The sequence below is a fragment of the Pholcus phalangioides genome, unplaced genomic scaffold (assembly GCF_987345545.1).
Source record: "Pholcus phalangioides strain wild (caught in Gottingen) unplaced genomic scaffold, Ppha-v1.0 ptg000015l_1, whole genome shotgun sequence".
Lineage (NCBI taxonomy): Eukaryota > Metazoa > Arthropoda > Arachnida > Araneae > Pholcidae > Pholcus > Pholcus phalangioides.
The window spans coordinates 5,280,438-5,305,469 of record NW_028301608.1 but is presented as its reverse complement, the minus strand read 5'-3'; the positions used below and the strand labels follow the sequence as shown (position 1 = coordinate 5,305,469).

At 37.9% G+C, this 25,032-nt stretch overlaps 1 protein-coding gene across 1 annotated transcript; it reads left to right on the top strand.

The window, feature by feature from the left end:
* Positions 1 to 7,492: 7,492 nt before the first annotated feature.
* On the top strand, positions 7,493 to 8,317 carry LOC149075312 (uncharacterized). The gene has a single exon (XM_089242661.1). It carries the CDS (start codon positions 7,594 to 7,596, stop codon positions 8,116 to 8,118), a length of 525 nt encoding a protein of 174 aa, XP_089098787.1. The 5' UTR covers positions 7,493 to 7,593; the 3' UTR covers positions 8,119 to 8,317.
* Positions 8,318 to 25,032: the final 16,715 nt, after the last annotated feature.

The window sequence follows — 25,032 nt, the reverse complement described above, 5'->3', positions numbered from 1 at the left end:
GAATGTATACGAGATAAATGTACGGTTAAATAGTAATCGCCGTTTTTACTATGAATACCGACCGGTCAGGCCTACAACGATACAAAGATTCAAGCATTACACTTCACTCATAGTTTGGAAGAATAGATGGCAGCACTAAAATTCATGTACAACAATAGATCCGCACTACACTCAGGCCGTTAGGTGCACCTGCAGACTTCTGGTACAGCCCAGTTCCATAGTAAATTGCCCATGGCGATAGACCGGGATTGTGCTTGGTTTGAAAGTGTAGAATTGTCTCGCTGGTGGCACTGTCGTTTGGGATGCTTCACGCGGTACTTTCAAGATGACAGCAGCCGCTGTAGGCAAGAACGTGCTGTATTTTCCGCCCCATTCCGATAAGGGGTCATTCAAGTATTACGTCAGCATCGATGGGGGGGGGGTTTCTGATTTGCTGCCTTTTGATGACGGGGGGGGGGGGTTTGGATGATGCTTACATCATCAACCAACGTTTATAAAAATATGAAATATTCTTAATAGCATCTTACTCGGTGCCCCAAAAACGAGAAAAACCTTTCGCTTGTTTGCGGGCACCTAAACTAATATTCACCCCTAATAATAAGTCCCCTACAGATCCACTTTAGTGATCTTTAAATGTTTGGCGGATCCTTCAAGTGCTCTGGAAATGTGTCCGGGCCCTTTAAGTTCTCTAGAACTGTGCCACGCATCACTGAAATGATCCTTAATTATGCTGCGGATCACTTAAGTAATAAGCGAATGTACCGTGGGGGTAACTTCGGTGATGTAGAACTGCACTGGGGGCCGCTTCAGTACTTTAAAACTATGCCACATGTCACTCAAGAGATCTCTAAATGTGCCACGGATCACTTAGGGCGGTATTCACCGACATGGTTTAAACTATGTTCACAATTTTTTGATGAGAGATCCACACGGATTGGTTAAATTCAGTTTTTAACCAATCTATGTTGATCTCTTTTCCAAAAATTGTGACTACAGTTTAAACCATGTCGGTGAATACGGCCCTTAAGTGTTCTGGAACTGTATCTATGAATGTGACGATCTATGAATGTGCCACGGGTGACTTCAGCGATCTGTAAATGTGCCTCTTAGTTCATTTTCACCAAATTAGGTTTGAGGGTGCAGGCCACATTAGATAACCTTCAGGGCCACATTTGGTCCGCGGGCCAAGGGTTTGCCATATATGTCTTAAAGGGTGGGTCACAATGAATTTCTCAAAAAGAAATTTTGAGTTCTTAGCCTTCAAATAGCATTGAAGTTAACAGAAATTGATGATAATATTATGATTATACATATAAAAGTATTTTCTTTCGAAATTTTAATTTAAAAAAAACAACTTTTTACATTAAAAAAAAAATTCGTCTGGAGGGCGCACGAGCCCCCTATGCTCCCCTCCCGCGTACGTCTCTGATCCCACCAATATGCGTTAGGGGGCAGTGCTGACGGGGGGGGGGGTCAGAGTTTTGCTGACTTTTGCTGACAAGTGGGTCAAAATAAAACTTTGCTGACGTAATACTTGAACGGTCCCTTACAAACATCGTCACACTATGCACTATGTATAGTGTCGTGCATCGGATATTTATATATCGATATACATACAATATGCGTATACTGTATATGTATAAATATGAGCGATTGCATTCTAGTTTGTAATGAATGTTTCAATATGGTGTTCAAAAAAGAAAAAAAAAACCATTCCATCTAGAATTGGTAAATTTTGTTCAAAAAAATAAACAAAAGTGTTATTAAAAATTCTTACGCCGATTTACGTTGGTTATGAACTTATTTTTCGATCTGCACGAATCGGATCTTTTTAATGAGGTTGACTTAACACTACCGAGATGTCAATTTGACAGCAGTTGGAAATTCCGTTTTTTATCCAGTTTTTAAATACGCTATGAACGAAGATTCTTTTTTAGGAAATAAAATTATTATTCATTTTCCTCTTCTAAAAATATAACATAGAATCGCCCCCATTCTTCGCTACATTTCAAGCGTGAGCTTGAAACATACAGGGTGTTTCAAAAATCAAAAGGACTAATTTTTCTAAAAGGCGGTAGAATGCGTTCAAAAAATCTATGTCTCTACGTGTATATGTTACTGCCAAAGCCCCGAAGTACGGCCACTTCGGGGATTGGCCAAAGCCCGAATTGCAGAAATGATTCAAACTTTGGCCGGAGATCCCTGGCCAAAGCTCCATGTGCTGATGTAAGACGGCCCAGTAGGAGCCAAATCTATTTTTTTTAATCGTCAACGTGTGATATATGTCTATATATAGTAGTTGTTTTGGATTAGCTCTATGTGACGAGAGGGAAAAAAAGTGAAAAATTTGGGAGAAGAAACTACAAAAAAATAATTACATGAACATATAGCTTTTTTTCCTGCCAAATTTTTGAGAAAAGAATGATTCGTGACTGTGTGGTTTGATGGGTTGCCATATAACTAACGTGGGCATAATTATCACTAAAACGTACGTCAACTTGACGATGATCCCGAATTTTGTTATCGGACTTTGGTCAGGGATCACCGGCCACGTCACGAATTGCCGATATCGGGCTTTGGCAGTAATCTATATAACACAACTATTTTGACATCATGGCATCAATATACAATTATATGAGAAATAATAGAACTGTAAACACCTCACATTCTTTCTACTAGTGAATTGAGTATTAACATCAAAGATAAACAGCGAACAAACATAAAGAAAACAGAGTGGACTTGTTTGAATTTATTCCACTAGCTTTTGGACGCAATATTACGTCATTTGATCGTAAAGTGGTTAAAGTGCCATCAGCCATCATTTGAATTTCAAGGGTTTGGCCCGAAATAGTTTTTCCTTCTCCCGATGTAGCCCAAAAAAACCCAAGACATTCAATGAAATTTTGAAACGGGATCTGGATTGATTTTCTCATCTAACTGACGCATCCGCCATTGTTTTTATTTAGTTTTTTTAGTTATTCTATATAAAAAACTAAATAACGCGTCAGCAACTGGGATGATAATTACATCACGATAATCTGTTCAAAATTCCGGAAATAATCCCTTTATTTTTTAAAAAAAAAACTCGAGATGCTGCTGTTTTTTAAGCTTTTTCACTTAAAAGTACTTTAAACAAAGATTCAATGGTGTGTTTTGAACATGTTTGTGTGTATGATTAACGCGCTATTCTCCTCACCAGCTGTATAAGTTCGACGCAACTGCCGTAATTTGTGTGTATTGTATGGAGAGAGAAAGGTATAAAGAGGCTTGCAGCATATAGTAGGGCTATAGAGAGAGGAGAAATGTGCGTGTGTGTGTGATGCCAGGACCTGTAAAAAACATAAGCAGGCTACCTTCTCGACAAATAATTTTTGGAACTGAAGAAACAAACAAATATCATAAATAGATGAAATAATTTGCGGACCGACAAAAAATGAATAAATGGGAGAAATAATGAATAAAAAGAAAATAATTTGAGGACCGGTAAAAATATTTTATAATTAAAAACACCTTTACGAGAAATCAAGGAAAAAGATATTTTCTGGATATTATGCTGAGGTGAACTCGGAAAGAAAAGTCATCTAGTCTCCACCGGGACTAGAACCAAGGCCCCACTTGCATACCGGGCAAGCATGCTACCATCTACACTACTGGAGACACGACCCTGCCTTCCTCATTTCACGCACTGTGGCGAGTTCACCTCAACATAATATCCAGAAAGCTGTTTCCTCGATGCCTTGGGCTGAGCAAAAGCCATCTGTCTCTCTCTCTCTCCTTACGAGAAATAGTTCGCGGAACTGCAAAAATATAAATATCGTAAATAGTAGAAACAACTTGCGGACCGGCAAAAAAATTCGAGACAGATATTTTCAGATCTGCTGACGGCGGAGACTGAAATAAAAACCACCATAGAGATGGCACAATATATTCAATCAATCTAAAATTAAGTAGGTGGATGTATGAGATCCGGTCGAAATACATCGCGGAGACCAGCAAGAAATTTCCGCGAACTGATGCCGGTCCGTGGACCCAGTGGTGGAAGAACCCTGTTTTAAAAGTATGGTCTCTATCGGAATCTGCAGAAATCTAAAGCTTCGTACCTATTAGGGCACCTTGTATATGATGGATACAATGTAAACATGAATAAATACTGATCCTCTGATTAGAGATTCGCAACCGAAGTTCAAAGGTTCCGTATCTTTTAATGCCTTGAAAATAACTCTCGATCTCGTTTAAAATACAGTTGATCCCGCGTATAACGTTTTTCAAGGAACCGTGACTTTAAAACGTTATAAGCGGGAAAATGTTTTAAACGGGAAATGCAATATAAGGTAAAGTTTTACATCGACCATAGTATTTTTTTAATGCATTGTTTGATTTATTAACAAACTTTACGGAGTACATATAGAGATTTAATAAGAAGCGATTATTTGTTATTCCCCATTAAATATTTATTCGATAATATCCGTAACAGAAAAGCACCACTTACAGTCCATACAAAATTGTCGATCACTCTCACACAAATAATCACCATTTTCGTTTCTTTACATGGGGAAAAAGCGCGCTGATTTCAAGGGGGAAAAATTCTGATGCGAATTTTTCGAACGTTGTAAGCGGGAACAGTAAAAGTTTTAAACTTTGCATTCGGAAAAGTTGACATTATCAATGTAAGAAAAGGATTAAATTCACGATAATTAGTCTTACTAAACGGGAACGTTATAAATGGGATTTATTACACAGGGATACCTCGACTCACAAATTTTTTGGCTTACGAAGGTTATTATTGTGATTTTTCTGCCTCGGCTAACGAACATTTTAGTTGATATGCAACGTATTTACGGAGGCGGGGGAGGGGGGCTTGGTGGGCCCAGGGCGGCAAGTTCAGAGGGGTGGCAAATTCGATAAATGAGTGGCCAACAAAATTAGTAGAATGGAAGAAGGGTGGCAACATTTGTATAACCCTCAATCAATCCACCTCTGCCCAGACAGCTAGAGACTAGGCCAGTGAGTGATCAAAAAAGTGACGTAAAGAGCTTGTGAGTACCTGAGTCACTGTAAGTGACTGAGTGGCAAAAGAGTGACCTGTGTATGATCAAAATAAGCATGCGAATGAACAAAAGAACGGCACAGAGAGCGAGGGACCAGGTCAGGAGTCACCTAGAGCGTGTGCAAGCATGTGAATGTTCAAAAGAGGGGCCCATAAAGCAAGAAACTATGTCAGTGAGTAGTGAAAAGAGTGACATCTAAAGCGTGTGCAAGTATGTGAGCGACAAAAACAGTGTGCATGCATGTTTGTGAAGGAAACATTGTTCAAACATGTGAGTGACGTAAACAGCGCACAAGCATGTGAATGACCAAAAGAGTGACTTAGAGACACGGGTGAACTTGTAGGAGTGGGAGGGGGGCAAAGAAGGTTATAGAAGAATGGGTGACGAATTCGAGGAAAAAGTAGTCAAAAAAATATATTAGACTAGAATGGGAGAAGGGCGGAAAAAGTCGTGTATCCCACAGACGGCAAAGCCATAAATGCCCCGCTGTGCATGCACATGCTCAAACCTAACATAGCCACGTTGTGAGTTCAATTTTTTCACTCAATTTTTTCAAAATTTCACTCCGATTATCAACAAAATCACTTGTCACATGACACCGATTAACTCATATTTACCTCAGAATCGTTTCCCAGATGTACCTCTACTTCTTTTTCTCCATTTTTTGAACCATTTCATCTAAACTCATTATTCAACTAAAATACAAAATGCTTTAAAAAAAGGAGCCTATGTTTTCAGAGCACGCGTTCTTTCAGTGCAAGACTCTTAGCATCAAACTAAAAGCAGTCTGGACATTCCAGAAGATTATCTTCTCTATCCGTATAAATATGAGACACAGAAATGAGCTGACAAAATCACAAAGGTATGGGTACGTACACCTACGAGCTCGACTGAGTTTAGTCAGCACCAGCCTTTAGTAGACTAAAGTTGGTGTTGATTGCGTACATAGTGTAAACTGAATACAATAGAACTTGGTTAATTCGAATTTTGGATAATTCGAAGTTTTACGAGCTCCCTCTTGAGAGTTTTCTCTCTAATTTGATGTAAAAATTTCTTGTTTACTTCAATTGTTTCCGAATGTTTCGGATATTCGAAGCTGGAGGGAAAAATATTGATGGTTATTGCAAGAGCAAATTTAGTGTGGAAAAATTCTAAAAGTCAGACTTGGCTTTTCTCGATGTTGTTAAAAAATAAATCTTTAAAGACAAATAAAAGTTTGAAAATTCTGTTTTTCTCCCTCTACTCTTTCATTTGATAATTTAATGCCCATTTTAACATTGTTCAGCTGGAGTGTATCGAGACCGTGCACCACTTAATACCGGAGTTCTATGCTTTTCACCCTATAGATCATGGTGTAACATTCGAAATCTAAATCTTTTTGTCATCATTAAGAGTATGGAAAGTATCGGAAAGTTCAGATTGTAATACGTTAATGAAAGTATATTTTTATGCTAGCATTGAAAATTGTAAGAAAAATCTGAGAAACAGTTTAATAACGGATGATCGTGAATTTTTTACGTAAGTCAGGCTTTGAGAATGGTGAAGAAATTCTGCACTGGATGCTGATTCCAGATCAATGGAATAATATAGCAGCTAAAACAAATTTTTTAATTAATAAATTATTAAAATTTGGGAAACAGCTTCGTAATTGATGATAACATTTTAACAATCGATAATTATTATACTATGTGAATTGAATGTTGGTGATTAAGTTGCAATTTGCAGTCATTTTACGGATTCAGGATAGATTATTTGGATAATACGAATTTTTTCTGAGTGAATTTTGGACTTGACCAAGTTCGATTCAGTATCACATCTTACTGTAAATTCTTATTTATCCATTTAGAAGCTGTTCGTTCTGCCTCTCGATCAGTTTTTGTATTTTTAACATTGCTTCTTTAGGTGTTTTATAGAACTCATCTTCAAATTTTGGGCCTTACCTAGAACGAATTGAACATTTTTTCATAGAAATCTGTAGGAAATCGTGTTTCGGCTAACGAACGTAATCCCGGAACGAATTATCTTCGTTAGCCGAGGTATCACGAAGTCTCACGAACTTGATCATTATTTACTTTTTGCCGAATCCCTCGTGCATTTCTCGTCTACATTCGTTATTATTTTGACCTAGATTAATTTGTTATCTGTCAGCTAGCCGGGGTTTCCGTTGAGTATTCAATCAAACGCTTCTAGAGTTATTCGGAATATAAAATACAGAACAATATTTGATTGGTAGATGTGTGTCAAACCCCAAAAAATGGAATTAAATTCGAAGAGTAAAGTTTTTTTTCCTACGAGGAAAAACATTTCTATATGAAATGAGAAAAGAATAATGATCTTTTTTTCCTTCCGCCAGTAGTAAGTAGCGATTTCGTCATTGGCAGAAAGGAAATGACATCATCGCCGATGACGCCCCCGACTTACGTACGGCGGCAAATTCCATTGCTGCATACGCAGACAGCGTCGTCAGCTATTAGTGCGCTACAGAGAGACGAGGTAGCGGTCGATCGTCGTGTCTGCAGAACCGAACTAAAGTAATAACGCAAAAATGACCGTGGTGGTTACCAAAGAATTCTCCGAAGGTTTCTCCGTGAGAAACTGCGGTCCCCGCACCCAGATGAAATTCTCGTCGAAGTGCGCTTACGCCGCTGCCGAAAAGACTTACGTTACTTCCGTGGATCTGATCCCGAAAATGATTCCCAGATACTTCGTGACGACGCTGCGAGTCGACGGTCGGGAACAAGGGATAACGTACTACGAGAGGATCGACTTCGTTCAGAGGATGCGTACGAAGCGATTCGGGGAGACCGTCAATAACTTCTCCAAGGATAAGATCGATTCTTATAGATCGACCTTGACATACGATCCGGATTACAAACACTACCGTTACGTGAGTCGTCTCGACCTCTGCCCTAGAGTTTCGACACTCGTGATGATCTCTGGCGAACAATCGCAGCAGCAGCACCAGCCGGTGAAGGCCAATGTTAACAAGTGCAACGGAGAAGTTCATCATATTCCGAACGGCGAGAACAATTTCGATGATCTCACTCTCCCCGCTGTTGCAACTGCTTGATCTCGCGGTGCGTGCGTGAAAAACTGCGTCCACATTTTCTTTGCTTTATATCCAAGCTGTACTCGAGCTTTTTTTGACCAGTAGGTTGTGTTTGTGTTCTTTAGGATTTATGTGTATCGAAAATCGGTATGTTCAAGTCCTAAGTATGTATTTTCAATTATTCGAATATGCATATAAAAATATTTATTCCGTACAGAAACGTAAGCAATTTTCAATATGTGTTGGGTTCTATTATTATCACTTTAAAGAATATTTATTCTGCTGTTTCCATTCTTAATGAGGGACTAACAGTGCTCCGGGAGAATTCTTAAATATTTTTTTGTTTTTCACACCATAAATTCACTATACAGGGGACTTTCTTTTATTTACCATTATATGTGGGGGGTAATGATTACTACTATTTAACCCATTGTATACCAAAACCCTATTGTTTTACATAAAAATTATAACATGAATGGAATATGAAAATAAAACTATTTGGGGGGGGGGAAGTTTTATTAAATTCAAATTACTAATTATTAAAATTTTTTAGAATATTTTTGCAGAGTTTTTAATATTTATAGCAGTCGGTTCAAAATTTAGGTACACCAATAAAAACTAAAAATTCTAATATATACTTAATTAGAAATGAAAACAAGGACACATGGTAAATAATGGGTTAACTGTAAGTGCTTCTGGTACACATTCCTCTGCGGAATCTAACGAATTGGTGCATGCGGGAACATGTTGTGTGCGTAAATGCGTGGCCCTAACGTATTTATGATGTCAGAGTTGTACTTGTTTCGTGTTCTTACGGGTGCTGCCACCCGTTTTCTATACTTGGAAGTGAAAATAGGAAAGGCTAGAACTTTTATGTTATGTTTATTTCACATGTCACCTCCCAGCCCATGGTACGATCCAGCAACAGGTTCTTCACGGGACTCTCAATAATGAATTTATGTGTGAAAAATAAATACATATAAGTATATGAATCGTCGCGTTCCTTGTCAACTCTACCTTTGCTAAGTTTGTTTCTTGAAGATAATTTTCATATTACCGAAAACTGCATTGAAGTACGAGCTTTAACGATCAAACCACATGCGGGTTATTTAGCCCTAGATAACTAAACTTATATCAGCGTTACTCAGTAGCTAATTTAGTTGTCTTAAGAGAGGCGAAGTATTAGTTATCTAAAGGTTAAGGAAATTGCGGTAATTGATCGAATTTTTTTGTTCCCTCGCTCTTCGAGGAACCGATCGCCCCCGTATTGATGTATAGAAATTTTAACGATACTCTCCGTCATTATTGTTTATTATCACTTTAACATTAGAGTATGGACATTTCCAAACAAGACTATCGTTGTAGCGAGGTTTCCCTGTATTTCTGTGCATTGCAATTGAAGGATCGGAGTGAAAAATGCTTTCAGTCCATAAAACAAGATTTTTAACGAGACTAAAATGAAGCTGTGACTAACTATATTGTTGACCTTTTATGCTGCACCTTTTCATCCTTTATTACAGCGGGCTGAAAGCATATTTTTGCCTCTTGTGTTTTTGTGGTTGAAAGAGACAGTATTAAGCTATACAAAACTGAAAAAAAACATTAATTTCGATTTTTTTTGGACTGAAAGTGTTCCCCCCCCCCCACCCTTCAATTGCGTTTGCATAATAACTTTTCATACACAGAAGTGTTAAGATTAAGTGAGAGGGGGGTCGGGACATCTCGTTATCATCGCTTATGATTCGCGGTACAGAACTATAAAATATCTTTTACATAGGATTTCAATGGAATAATTGTGTTAAATAACTCGATGCACACTAGGTGCGGCCTTGCAAAAAAGAATCTGAGGCCCTGCGCGATCTACCTTATGGGAAGGGGACGACGACACGGAAAATCTTTTTCAAAGAAATTTTGACCTTGTACTAACCTTCAGAAAGCATTTCCCATCAAAATAAATTGATTGAAACAGCATTTCAATGAATTTCTTTCGATATTTTCATTTTTTTCTCTTTCGATTTTTGATCGCTTGGGGAACGAACACGGGGCTCCCGGTGTACGGCTCTGCATAGAATAAATTTCTTAACGGTGTCTGTTATATATGTTTTTATGCTGAATTCCTGAGAATTTTTCAGTTTGAGGAAATCAATTCAAACTCGTTAATGGCAATTGATTATCAATGTTTCGGAAAAGTAATTATTGGTTTCCAGAAAAATCAAGATTTATCGGTTATCTCACCGATGGATCAAAGAATTTTCTCGTTAGTAAATGTTTACAAGTGGCTTATGCATCTTAAAATTATCACTTTTTTAGGATTGCCACGATTTTGCGGTTATACGGGGGTGTTCTGAAAGTGTTAATGCGGCTTTTATCTCATCAACCGTTGGTCGTAGAGGTATAATTTCAGTTTAAAATATGCTCAAAAGGCGTTCAAAAACTACCATGTACCAGTTTTGAGAGTGAAAATACGGTGTCCCAAAATAATAAATCTAAATTTTTATATGGACACCCTGAAAAACTCAATTGGAAAGTTGTTGCCCTGTATCTTCTGGGCCCAACAGAAAACATTTCACGTTTCGAAGTGCAATAATTTTCAATTCAACTGCTATTTAATATTCGCTAAGACATTTCAATTAAAAAATCGGACAAAAAGTTATGAAAGAACAATAAAAACTAACAGAAAACGTTCCTTTTCCCTCATTTATGCTCCAACATGTCTCCTATTTTTGAATTTGAATATCGCAGCGAATATTGCTCATAGAAACTTGGGATTTTTTTTCTGTTGGTCTCAGGAGATACAGGGCAACAACTTTCTAACTGAAAGTTAGATTAAAAGGGGGAAGACCATATAAAAATATATATTTATTAATTTGTTACACACTGTATTTTCACTCTCAAAACTGGTACAGGGTAATTTTTTCAACCGAAACTATACCTCTACGACTCACGGTTGATGAGATGAAGACCGCATTAGACTTACAGGACATCCTGTACAAGCAGTTGCAAGTTATTGCTATAATCACAATTAAAATGAATTGTACGAGAAAAAAAAATAAAAACGTTTAGAAACATGTCAAACATGTGAGATGAATATTCATATTTATGATTGATAATTATAATTAAGTTAAATAACTTTAATCCTTGATTTCAGCAAAGAATAAAGATTCAAATTGGCTTCGTGTTGAGAATACGAGAGGAAACGAAACATTTTCATTAAAAAAATCGGGATGACCATAAAAATTACAGGAAGATACCAGAATGTTCCGGGAAATTGAGGTCGTATGTTCACGCTATGTATGCAGGACTTTCAATGAGGGGCATGGACTAAGGTTTCTCTCCTGGGATCCCGCACCTAAAATGCAACCGGTAATTTCCCGGGAGCCCGGAAAAGGTAGAACCATATCACATTTCTGAACGGAATTAGACGTGCGATAGACGGCTTTTTCTCAGCCCAATATATCAAGGAAACCAGGGCCGTCATTTCAACTTTTTCCGGGGGGGGGGGCAAAGAACATGTACTCTTAATGTATTTATAATTTTATATATATTTGTATATATATATACCATTTTTAGTGTATTTTCAAAAGCCGAGGGGGGGGGGGGCAACGGCCCCAAATGACGGGCCTGAAGGAAACAGTTATTTTCTGCAGTTTATTCCAAAGTGAATTCGGGAAGGAGTCATCTGGACTCGAATCACAGACTCGAACCCAGGCCCTCTTGCATTCTGGGGAAACATGCTATTATCTAAACCGCTGGAGACACGACCCTGCGCCTTCCCCTTATTTTACACTTCAGTGCTTCACGCCACAGTGCGTGAAATAAGGAAGGCAGGATCGGTCTCCAGTGGTGTAGATGGTAGTATGCTTTCCCGGAATGCAAGAGGGCGCGCGTTCGAGTCCCGGTGGAGACTAGATTACTTTTTACTTTCGAGTTCACAGGCATAAATTCCAGAAAATATATGTTTACTTGAATTGGGGACAAGAAATTTTCATCACTTGCAATCAATAAATTTTGAAAATTTATCGCATTAATAGATAAAATATAAAATCCATGAATGACGCACAGCATATTTAACCATCTAGGTGGCATTGACGAGATATCTCGTCAATCTCTTGCCCTTATTAGCATTGATAAGCCCAGATATTTTATAGAGTTGATTTCTCGATGGAACATTTCCCCCCCCCCCATACCCTTATCTTTGAACCCGCTGTAAACCGGTAGAAAGCCTATATCAGTAAAAAAAGATGGTATTTAAAAGGGGGTTCAGTGATTTCTGCTGTGTCGCTTAAAGGGTTAACAAGTCAACCACTCAAACGTTGCTGAAAGTGCAAAACGTGAAATCTTTTTTTTGCAACAGCGTATCCCTTTTTCTCAAAACGTATGATTGTGTTTTCAATTGGGTTGCTGTATTTTTGAAATATATGGCATCCATATTTGTCATGGGCATCTTTTTATCAGCCACCTCGTTGGGCATTTTGCCTGTTGTGGCCTTGTATTTGTATTCAATGAATTTTTTTTTCCTGAAAAACAAAAAGAGAGAGCATTACTAAATAATAATTTTAAATGAAAGGTATCAAATATTGTTTGACGAATTGTTCTACAAATACTAAAATTACTCCGAATGGCGGACCCTCTATCAGTAGTTCAGTAAATTTTTCTGAAGAAATTTTTTTAAAATAAAATTACATTAAAACATTTTCATTGTCATTAAAAAATCAGAAATAAATCATACACACAAATGAAAATATCATACGCCAGCATGTTGTTTAGCCGTACGCGCGTATTTGTGCATTTATCTCACTTCTAATCAGTTATAATTAGCAAGACCTACTACTAGATCAAAAAGGCATTTTTTGGAGATATCATGTTCTGGCCAAACGCCACAGAATTTACACTGCGATAATTCTTCTAATTAATGTGAATATTATAGTGCAACATATATATGTAAACAGGGTGCATATAGAAAACAGGCGGTACGGCATTTTACTGGTGAATTGTGGGTCCTAGAGGCATACTTCCGATTAGAAAAAGCTTCCAAATAACGCGTAGTGCTCAGATATGCCTTTCATGTTTCAAGGGGTTTTACAGTTATTAAAATAAAGAAAATTAATTTTTTTTATACAATCCCCGTGTGCCCCGAAACCCAATCAGAAAGTTGTTGCCTTGTCTCTTCTGATGAAAACAGACAAAAAATTTTAGGTTTCCAAGTGCAATATTCACTGAGATATTTGAATTCGAAAAACGGAAGAAATTTGGTAAAACATCGTTAAATGCGGATAAAACGGGGTTTCCGCATTCAGAGCTGTTATCACCTTTCCTCCAACTTTTTATAATTGGAAGTATTCCTCTAGGATCAACTGTTCGCTATGCACCCTGTTTAAAGTTTAATTATATAATAATTTTTTAATTTCCCATTACTATTATGTAATGCCGCTGTGGTGGTCGAGTGGTTATAGTGACGGACTCGCGATGCGAGGATCCGGGTTCGAACCCCACAGTGGTGGTCGGCTGAAGTTGGTTTTCTGTGGTTCCTAACTTCAAGGCGCAAATGCGAGCCGATCTCCCCGTTAAAAAGTCTCGCCACAGAGAGCAACAGTCCTACAACGATAAATCATTCAATCATAACACTTCACTCATAGTTAGAAAAACTGGTGGCAGATGGCAGCACTACACATAACAAGCATTACAGAGAAACAAAAAAACTTCACGTCAGGTTTCACTACACGTACACGCACATTCTCGCATGTACCGATTCGTTGGGGGTTCCACGGAGGGGGGAGAGTTGGGCGGGGTGCATGTGTGGTGTAGCAGTAGTAGGTAGGGCCTCCAAAAAATGGCTCGGGGATCCATGATGTTCTTAAGTCAGCCACCTCGTTGGGCAATTTGCCTGTTGTAGCGTTGTATTTGTATTAACTCCCTTTAATAGTAAAATACTATTTAAATACTTTAAATAGTATTTTTAGGCTCAAAGAGAGCACTGTTGGCAATCTCCGCGCGATACATTCACCCCCACCCCTTTCCTAGGTACGTTGGCCTGTTTTGTAGTCAAACTTTCGGTGAGAAGTGAATAAATTTCTCCTACAAATCAATATATTAGTTATTCAATTTTTTTTAACGACAAATTAATAACACATAACTATTAATGACATTAGTTAATAAACTTTAGGTATGAAGGGTGGCTTGTAAGTGCTAATGCGGCCTTTATCTCATCAACCACCTGTCATAGAGGAATGGTTCCAGTTGAAAAAATGTTCACAATGTGTTCAGAAATTATGCTCTAAAAGTTTTAAGAGTGAGAATACAGTGTGTCACAAAACAGAACATCTAAATTTTTATACGCTTGTCCTCTGACTTCCAATAAGAAAAATGTTGCCCTGTTAACAAAAAAAAAAAAACCCCCATGTTTTTAACTGCAATTATTCCTGAGGTATTTTAATTTAAACATCGAACACACAAAAGTTGGGAAATAACAGCAAAAACTAACAACACTCCTTTCCCAACTTTTCTCCAGTTTTTGAATGCGAACAGCTCAGCGTATATCGCTCTTGAAAACATAGGATCTCTTTCGTTAGACTCAGAAAAGACAAGACAACAACTTTCTATAGTAAGTGGAAGTTAGGAGGCAAGGGAACCGTATAAAAATTTAGACTTTTTATTTTGTTACACGCTATATTTTAACTCTGAAATCTGGCACAGGGTAATTTCTTAACGCCCTTTGAGCATTTTTTAAATTGGAATCGTAACCTCTACGACGAACAGATGATGAGATAAAGGACGCATTAGCACTTGCAGGATCCCCGTATATTAATACTTTATAGTTATTAAATACGTTTAAGTTTACTTGAATTGCTCGTGTGTGTGTACGATAACCGAATTCCGGGATAATTCTAATTCCCGCTTTCACGGAATTGAGAAAAACCAGGGAAACATTAATCCATAGCATGGATAAAATAGGCATAAAATGGCTCCCATGACTATGGGTCAGAGATGTTTGGTTTTGTCGGCGAATGTATGTTGTTTTAATTTAAGGGGCTCATACACAAATGCTGCTCTTGCGGATATCTGGCCCTAGGTATAAGCACCTATATAAGTACAGTAAAACCTCTCTTTTACGGACACCGCCGGGACAAAAAAATTGATCCGTAAAAGAGGTGGTGACCGTTAACCAGGGGATTGGAATGCATACTTTTATTATACGAGGAGAAATTATTATTTGGCCGTAAAAGAGGGGTGACCGCATCTGAGGGGTGTCCGTTAAGAGAAGTTTTACTGTATATGCAATAAGCCTCTCAATTGTTTTTTTTCGAAGGGTTTCCTTGTTTTACAACAAGAATGGCAAACCTGCTGTTTCGCAGGCAAATTTTCAACGGCTGAAATATTAAGAAGGGACAAAATAAATTTTCTTGTATGGCGTAGTTTGAGAACTGTGTTTTATGTATAAATATTTTCATTCAAGGAGAAAATATTCACTAAACATTCGTGTTTCCAAGCGGTGTTCCGCAGAACACTGGGATTCCGTGACAGCTATTTTGGTCTTCAACATGATCAAATGCCACTGAACCCTTAAAAGTCCCGAATTCCGGACAGCTTTCGAAGGAAACAACTTTATTGTCGCGATGGTATTCGAAAAACTGTTCTTTGTTTTGAATTTTAACGAGGTAGTGTCGTTTAAAAAAATTTTGACCTCTGGAGAAGGCGCAAGTATGTGAGTGACCAAAAAGAATGGTTAGTAAGCGAGGTACGAAAACGGTGACCTAATATAGAGGGTGTGAAAGCACGGGAACGACCGCGAAAGAGTGACTTAGACACAGAGGCATATTTACGGCGTGGGAGGGGCAAAGCGGTCTATACAGTCCAGGGCTACTAATTTGGAGGAATGATTAGAATCAGGAAAACTAGACTAAAAAATGGGTGAATGGCAACAAAATTTGTATAACTCAATAGGCCACAAAATGATAAATTCGTCTTCGGCGGGGGTCCCGAGCAAGGCCCTAAAACTATGTGGTTCTGATTTTAGGATTATGGTATAGTTTAGCGGCACGTGCACCATAGCACCTTATCTCATCATCGTGGAGTGCTCCTATGCATCAGAGAAGGCCCTTCAAACCGTCCTTGGTTAGCTCATGCGATAAGGCAGCCCTGGAGTAGTAGTTAGAATCAGGCAATATATCTTCTTTCTTCAATTCAGAAACAAACAAAATTAGTGAAAAAGCACTCAATGCTTGATAATTAATAAATACCCTCCGCGTTGAAAATTACCGGAGGTGTGGTTCTGTTTTGGTTGGAAAACAATTGTTGTTCATCGTTGGTGGCGCGCTATCTCTTGTAAACATATGTGAGGAACATAGCCAAAGGTGATCAGTCTCAGAGCAACATGCCTACAAGCAGTACAAATGTAATTCAATCATAACACATCACTCGCTTCACTTCTGAAATATAGATGGCTGCACTGAAAACTCAAACACAACACTACATACGCACTCAGACTGTTAGGTGCACACGTACGCAGTTACACTTCCGGCACAACTCACTGGGTAGTAAATCGCCCATAGATGGTGATAAACCTGAGTTGTACTCGGTTTAAAAGAAAGGAAGCCAAAGATGATCACGCATGCGTCCTCATGTGGAAGTTTAGGAATGTTTGGTAAACCTACTTCCAACGCTTTCTCTCACACATTGAGTACGTAAATAACGAATAATATCGTTACACATTGGAACCCCCTCCCGTGACAGCTTAAAAAACGCCCATTGAACTGAATAAAAATGTTTTATTTTGGTAGTAAAAGGATCCTTTCTTGTATTTTCCAGATGGTGGGCACATTCCTTTTAATTTCACCTGCACAGACCTGTTGTTTTTCTGCTCACAGAATTTTGATATCTGCGCGGAATAAAAGAATATACACCTTTTACATAACGTGGATAATTTTTCTGCGCAGCAAAAACTTCATTTACACGGAAGCATTCCCAGATTCAAAGCGGCCATATTTTGTTAACTTATTGATGATGAAAAAATGGTGTCTTTCTCTTTTGTCCATAACCAACAAATGGGTAAAAATAAAATTTCATTAGAAAAGAATATGCCTTTTGAAAAATGCCTATACAGTGCAGGATGTATTATATAGAGAAGTCTCATTAAACTGCAACCCCTTCTGCCACCTTCCAACTAAAAAAAACAACTGTTTTGGTTCTATGACTGGTACATACAGGAAAAATTGGTACACTGCAATACAGGATATTGATAAATATTTTTTAAATAATAATACGAATTAAATGATCAAGTTTGCTGGAAATTTTTAGCAGTTGATGTTAGTGTGTTGTAGAATAACATTAGTAGCACTCGCAAAGCATAACCCCGTCGAGGGATGTCTGCAATGCGGCATAACGGTCATCCTGAGTCTTCGCTTGCTAATTGTGTTTTCGCTCCAGTGTTACGCCTGCCCTCTTTTTAATTATTATTTTATTTTTTTGGAGTCCCATGTGCAATCTCTGCGGCTATTCACCTGCTAAGTTGCTGGATTTCAAGGAGTAGAGTCCATATGTACAAACATCCAGTTTAGGATTGTGATTGGTAATCGTCAGAGTGGAGGTGTCACCAACGGATATTCCAACGGTCGTTTTTCATGCAGTTTTATGGTGATTTCAGTGCTGTGTGTGTGTGCTCAACAGTGTTTTCCCCCCTCCCCAGTGATACGTCTGCCCCATTTTTGCCCCTTTTTCTTAGGTTTTTTGTGATTTCAAACCAAGGTAAGTTCTGTTTCATAATTACTCAGTGCTATGGGGAAAATCTGCCCTTTCTCAAACATTGATGACATTTCTGTAGTCAAACGATTGAGTGCCTTAGCTGCAGATTATGCTGACTCAGGTGAGAGTAGAGAGATATTTGATAACGTTGTATTTGATTGGATTAGGGAAAAGTACAAGGAAGGTAACGATGTTAACAAAAATGATGAATGTGATATTGCTGATAATTTTGTTGAACTGTTCTCAGTGTATGTTATGCTTTTGGATACTGATAATAACGAGGAAAATTCGGTACATGATCTTTTGTTGTCCACAGCTCAAACCCTTTTTGATGGGTTAAATACCTCTTCTTGTAAGCATAGTATGAATCAAAAATTTCGAAGTGTGAAAAAGCCAATTGATACCCCCTCCGCAGACCCTTCACCTGAAAAATCTCAAAGCAAAAGGGTCAAGAAACTGAAAAAAAAGAAAAAGAATCAGATACATGATTCAAGTGTTAGCAGCTCTGCTTCCTTGTTGGATAGTATTACCCCTTCAAAAGGTATTAAGCAGGTAAAGGGCGAACTTTATATGGCTGAAACACCATGTAAAAAGGCCAATAAAAGGACTAAAAAGAACAAGGCCCTTAACAAACAACTTGATAAGTTCCAAAATTCGGGATCAGCTGGGAAACATCAGCTAGATTGTGATAATAACAGTAGTTTTCATCTTGTACCCAATGAAGTGGAGGCTACCCCTCCCGTAGGAAAAAGTGATGGTGATCAAAGTAAGAATGACTGTAACGACACATCTTCTACTGACTCATCTTCTGATTGTGACACACATTCTTCACAAACATCATCAACTTTTTCAGTCGAAGGAAACGAATCTTCACATATAAATGCGACACAGCAAATTGAAAATAACACTAAACAGGAACAAACAGTAGAACAACAATTGCCTAGTAGTGTTAACTCTGATTTGGCTAATCAGCCTAATGACAACAATGGCTTTACTGTTGTAAGTAGGAAAAAGAAAAAGACTAACATTCCACCGATTATTTTGACTTCATGGGGAAACAACTGGATTGTTGATTTCAGCGAAATTAAAGCTGTATGTGAGTTTCCCCCCCAACAAAAGCCAACGGACAACAAAATAACCTTCCAAGTTTTTTCAGAACTTGATCATAGGAAGGTAACAAAAATTTTTGATGACAAAAAATTCAGATATTATACTTATCAAACAAATAGCAACAGAACCTTAAAGTTTGTCATCAGAGGGTTACCTGCAAATGTTAACCCCCTTGACATTAAAGCAGACATTGAAAGGCAGGGTATACCAGTGGTCAAGGTTTGTAATATGAAAAATTATTCAAATGGGAGACCTTTCCCACTTTTTTTGGTAGAAGTTTTTATTGAACATAAGCATTTTGCTAATCTAACATGCATAGGTGACATCAACATTAGTATCGAAAGATACAGAGGAATACAGTCTCCCTTGCAGTGTAGGAACTGTCAAAAGTACGGGCACAGCAGTTATTTTTGCAAGGACCTCCCTGCGTGTGCATTTTGTTCAGGGTCTCATGAGACTCGGAATTGTACTCATAAAGGTGATAAATCTAAATTGAAGTGTCTTTTATGTGGTGGCCCTCACACGGCTACATATTCTGGATGTAGTGCTAGACCTGAAGTGCCAGGGAAAAAAGGCAGGATTTTTGAATCTAAACTGCCTGTATCACTTAGGGGCCCTTCGATGGAAGAATTTCCAACTCGCCCTTGTCAAGATGAAGACAACTTTAACATAGGACACAGCTCATTATTCATAAGATCTACTAATAACACAAACATTTCACCTAATTCTGATAAAACACATGACAGAAACATGGAATCTGAAATTTCAGAACTAAGGAAAAAACAAGAATTTTTGCATTTTACTGTTAGGAAAGGGCAACATCCCTTAGGACGAGGTAAAGTGATTAAATCAATTGATGATATTTACCGAGAATTGCATCAAAAATTGTATAAAAATGTGATGAACCAGCTTATTATATACACAGAAGAGCTGGACATGAGTGACATCGACATGGTCAATGATGATAGCTATCATACCTCAAATGAGGAAGTGGACTTTTCTAATCAAAATGCTATCTCACTGGCTAAAAAAACACACGGTGATCATTCCAACTCTGATAACCTGTCTAAAAATTGCACGGACACTGAAAATTTAATCAACAATTTTGGAAAATTGTTGGAAGGGGCTAACATTGACAAAAACAAGATTCAACAAATACTCTCAGTTTTGATTACCATTCTAATATCGCCTAACAATAGCTCAAACAATTGATGCTCCTCCCAGGCCACTCATTGTAATGGCCTGGAATGCTAATAGTCTTAGAGGCTCTAAACACTTATTTACTCAAATGCTTTTTGATTATCAAGTAGATATTGCACTTATCAATGAAACTTGGTTCCTTCCCAGCACGGTTTTCAACATAGGTGGTTATCAATGCGTCCGACGGGATCGACTACATAACCGGGGGGGAGGAGTCTGTATATTTATTAAAAATTGTATTCCCTATCAACAAATTATTCTTTCTGATTCTACTGATATTGAAGCTGTGGCGGTCTCTATTCATATAAATAGAGTATCAATGGACTTTTGTGCAATTTATAAACCGCCTAATAACAGCTTGGACTTAAATTTGTTAAAAGAAATATTCAACACCAGCTCACCTGTTCTAGTAGCAGGTGACTGGAACTGCAAGTCATCTCTGTTTTTCTCGAAGTCAACAAATAGAAATGGTAAAATTCTTAGGAAATTCTGTATTGACAATTTTCTTCAAGTAATCTCTTCCCCTCAGCCAACTCATTTCCCTGGCCAAAACAGAGGAACGCCTGATGTCATTGATTTTGGTCTAGCAAAAAATTTTTTGTACGATATACAAATGTATACTAAGGCAATTTTGTATTCTCCTCACAATCCCCTGTTCTTCAACATTGACTTTTTAATACCCAGAAAAAGGCTTTTGGTAAATCACATTGACTGGAATGCTTATAATGACAGACTTTCTTCAACCGCACTAAACACTGTTGATAACCCAAACAGTGATGACATTGACCAAGCTGTTGATAATTTGACCCATCTTATTAATGACTCAATTAAAGCCTCTTCTACTCAAAAAATCAAATCTGAGAATCAATTTGGCTTGCCTAAAGAAATTTTGGATAAAATTAGGCATAAAAACAAAGTTAGGAAAAAGTGGCAGAGGTACAGAGGTGCCTTAGACAGAATAATTTTAAACAGACTCCAAAAGGAGATCAAAAAAGAAGTTGCATCTCACATCAATGACCGTTTTTCTGACTTTGTGGGTAATGCTACAGCAGAAAACGGCAATTTATGGAAAGCTTGGCGGATATGTAAGCCCAAAACTACACGAATTAACAAAATTAAAAAGACAGACAACACAATTGTTTACACAGATCAGGAAATTGCTGAAGCATTCGCAACTACTTATGAAGGGCAATTTTCACCCAATAGGAATCAGCCTAACAATACTAAACTGCGGCTTCGTAGAAAAGTCGCACAATTTATTCACTTTCACACAAATAATTCTACATGTCACATGGATCTAACAACTAATGATGAAATCAGCTCAATCATCAACTCATTGGATGTCAAAAAAGCACCAGGTGCTGATGAAATTAGCAATAAGGCCTTGAAGTGCCTGCCAGAAAATATCATTACTCACATAACAGAAATTTTCAACAGGGCTTTAACATTAAATTATTTTCCAAAACCTTGGAAACATTCTGTTATAAAAACAATTCACAAAGCTGGGACTGACCCACTTATGGCACAAAACTTCAGACCAATAAGTTTACTGAGCAACTGGAGTAAAATCTTTGAAAAGATTGTCGCAAATAGACTTACACAATTCATCAATGAAAATCATTTAATTAGACCCGAACAGCACGGGTTTCGGCCTGATCACTCTTGTGTGACACAGCTGGTTAGAGTCTCAGAGTTCATAAATGAAGCTTTTAACAATTTTGATTTTGTGGCTGCATCATTCTTAGACATAGCAAAAGCATTTGACCGTTGTGATTATGCAACATTGCTTTCCAAACTCATCGACTTAAATATGCCTCCGTATATGGTCATATTCTTCTATCACTATCTTTTAGGTCGAACTTTTCAAGTAAAAATTCAAAATACACTTTCTTCAATAAAACAAATTCATGCCTCTGTGCCTCAGGGCAGTGTGTTGGGGCCACAACTGTTCCTGCTATACATTAATGACATACCTTGTCCCCAAAATGGCATAATATCTTTATTTGCAGACGACTGTGCAGTTTTGTGCAGTAGCAGGGATGCAAATCAGGCCTTCAACAATTTACAAGAAACCATGGATGAAATAGAATATTGGTGTGATCAATCTGCCATCCAACTGAATAGTGACAAATGCAAATTTTTATGGTTCACTAGACGTCGTAAAATTCCGGACAGACGACTTCAAATTGGTACACAATCTTTAAGCCCTGTTAGACAAATAAAATACTTGGGCTGTATCCTCAACAAAAATCTATCTTTCTCTTCACACATTGATCATGTAATAAACAAATCTAATAGAATTATGGGTATGCTCAATCGCATCACATTTCCTCAGGCAAAACTTTCATTAAAGAACAAAATTATTCTTTTTAAATCCATAATAAGGCCTACTCTACTCTATGCTTCGCCAGCTTGGGCGCATGCTTGTAAAACGAATATCAAAAAACTACAGACTATGCAGAACAAAATACTCAGAAGATTTGTTGGAGCCCCTTGGTTTGTTCGCGGAATAAACATCAGACAAGACTTGGACATACCTCACATATTCACATACATTAAGAAATTAAACAATGATCAATTCGAGCGAATGTTTAGTTCCCAATTCGAACATCTGAGGGAAATTGTTGACTATGATGCTGACTGCTTAAGGAAATATAGGAGGCCCAAACAAATTGGGCGCCTTACATGGGAGAATTTGTAAAGATGCTTTCTTCTACAAATCTCATTGTATACATACTATTTTAATACATAAATTCTCTCATTCAATTGTATATACTCACATTACTTGCATACTATGTATCTATCCACTTTTGACATTTATTCGCATCTATTCGATTTGTATCTTCTCATTATTGAATTTGTGTATATGTACATATATTTCCCAATTGAACTTGCATATTGAACTTGGCCTGCATATGATGTACATTTGAAAAAGGTGTAAAAAAAAAAAAAGAGCGAGAAGACTCTTTTTGAACTTTGGATTGTTTTGCTTACATAAAATTTGTCAATAGTAAATCCCCATTAATTCCTGATGCACTGAGTTGAAACAGAACTTTATTACCTGTATTGCATTTTTGATGTTACAGCTGGGGTTTTTGCGTCACGACTCCCATGTGATGTTTTTTCCCCATTCCACTTCGAATATATGTTGCTAGCTGCAGATTGTGTGACCTGCTTCTGTGAACTGTGATGACATTTGCCTGCTTCTGTGAACTGTGATGACATTTGCCTGCTTCTGTGAACTGTGATGACATTTGCCTGCTTCTGTGAACTGTGATGACATTTGCCTGCTTCTGTGAACTGTGATGACATTTGCCTGCTTCTGTGAACTGTGATGACATTTGCCTGCTTCTGTGAACTGTGATGACATTTGCCTGCTTCTGTGAACTGTGATGACATTTGCCTGCTTCTGTGAACTGTGATGACATTTGCCTGCTTCTGTGAACTGTGATGACATTTGCCTGCTTATAGCCAGATCATGACTTTTCACCAATTTGACCAGTTCTTTTTACATACACTACACATTCATGCAAACACATATCTATCTACAAACATGTACACATTTTCTTCTTCACAGGCCTTCTTGGCCAGTTTTTATGCCGGCAGTTGGCCCTCGCGGGCTGGGAATCGGCTTAAAGTTCAATTCTGGTCTGGTCTGGTCTAACCCCGTCGTCGTCCTCTTGTAATAGTAATCAAAAAACATACGAACCGAAAACATCTTAATTCGGATCTGTTAAACTTTTTTATTACAATCACGAGAAGTCATCCAGACCAGACCAGAATTGAACGTTTCCGTCGCTGCCCAGCCTTTGCAGGCTGTCTGGCGACTTACAGATCACCAGGAGTGGTATGAGAAGGAAAAAGACAAGTTTGTGCATGTGTGTAAGGTATGTAGTGTATGTGTGTGTGTGTAGAGAATGAATGAGCCAGGAGAGTATTGTTTACAAATCTTCGCGAAATGAATGCTCATCGAGATAAAACACAACACAATCGAAGAACAAGGGGGAAATGTCTTAGGGGAAGTAGCTGATGATATGCTACCCAAAAACCCCAACATTAAAAATATTTACATAATCGAGAGACACTAACCAGAGATGTTTGAGGTACTGTTGAACCGTCATCAGTCATATAACATAATCAAGAACGTCAAAGAAAAAGTTATAATGAAGACAAAGATTAACTGTTAAAATTTTGCATCAAATTTGATAATTTAATTTATATTAATGCTAAAAAAATATCCGTTAATATCCTATCATGTTTTTTTCATGCGGCACATTAATCAAAAACCGGTCACTAAATTCCAATAAAAAAAACCATAATAGTTGTGTTTTTTAATTGATAGATGGCGGGAGGGGTTCCAGTTGAATGATGTTTCTTAGTATAATACATCCTTTTAGGAAATAATATACATTATTTCCTAAAAGGTATATTTTTTGGCTGATAAAATTTTATTTTTACTAAGATAGCAGCATATTTTGTCATTCTGCCAAATATCGAAGTTCTGTGCGCAGAGAAACGGGTCAGTGCAGGTGAAATAAAAGACAATGTGCCCCCCGAAAGAAAACGAAGTTAGAGGGCACATTTCGTGTAGGAATAAAAGTGTTCCTTTCCCGGGAGCATCTCGGTGCTCATCATGCCCCCACCTATCGGGAGCCATGCTTCCTAGCTTGACTGAGATCTTCAGTGGGGCCTCCTCTAGTGATTTTATATATTATAGCGTGAAAAAAAAGATAAGATTTATTTTGGTTGGGGAGGGGGGCCCCGTGCTAGAGACCTGCCACCCCCTCCCCCTGTGGGGGGGTTCATGGTGCTCACTCAAACCATCGAAGATAAATGCTTGATTTCGTACACAAAAGATATTCATCGACAACTTAGTTGAGCACTCTA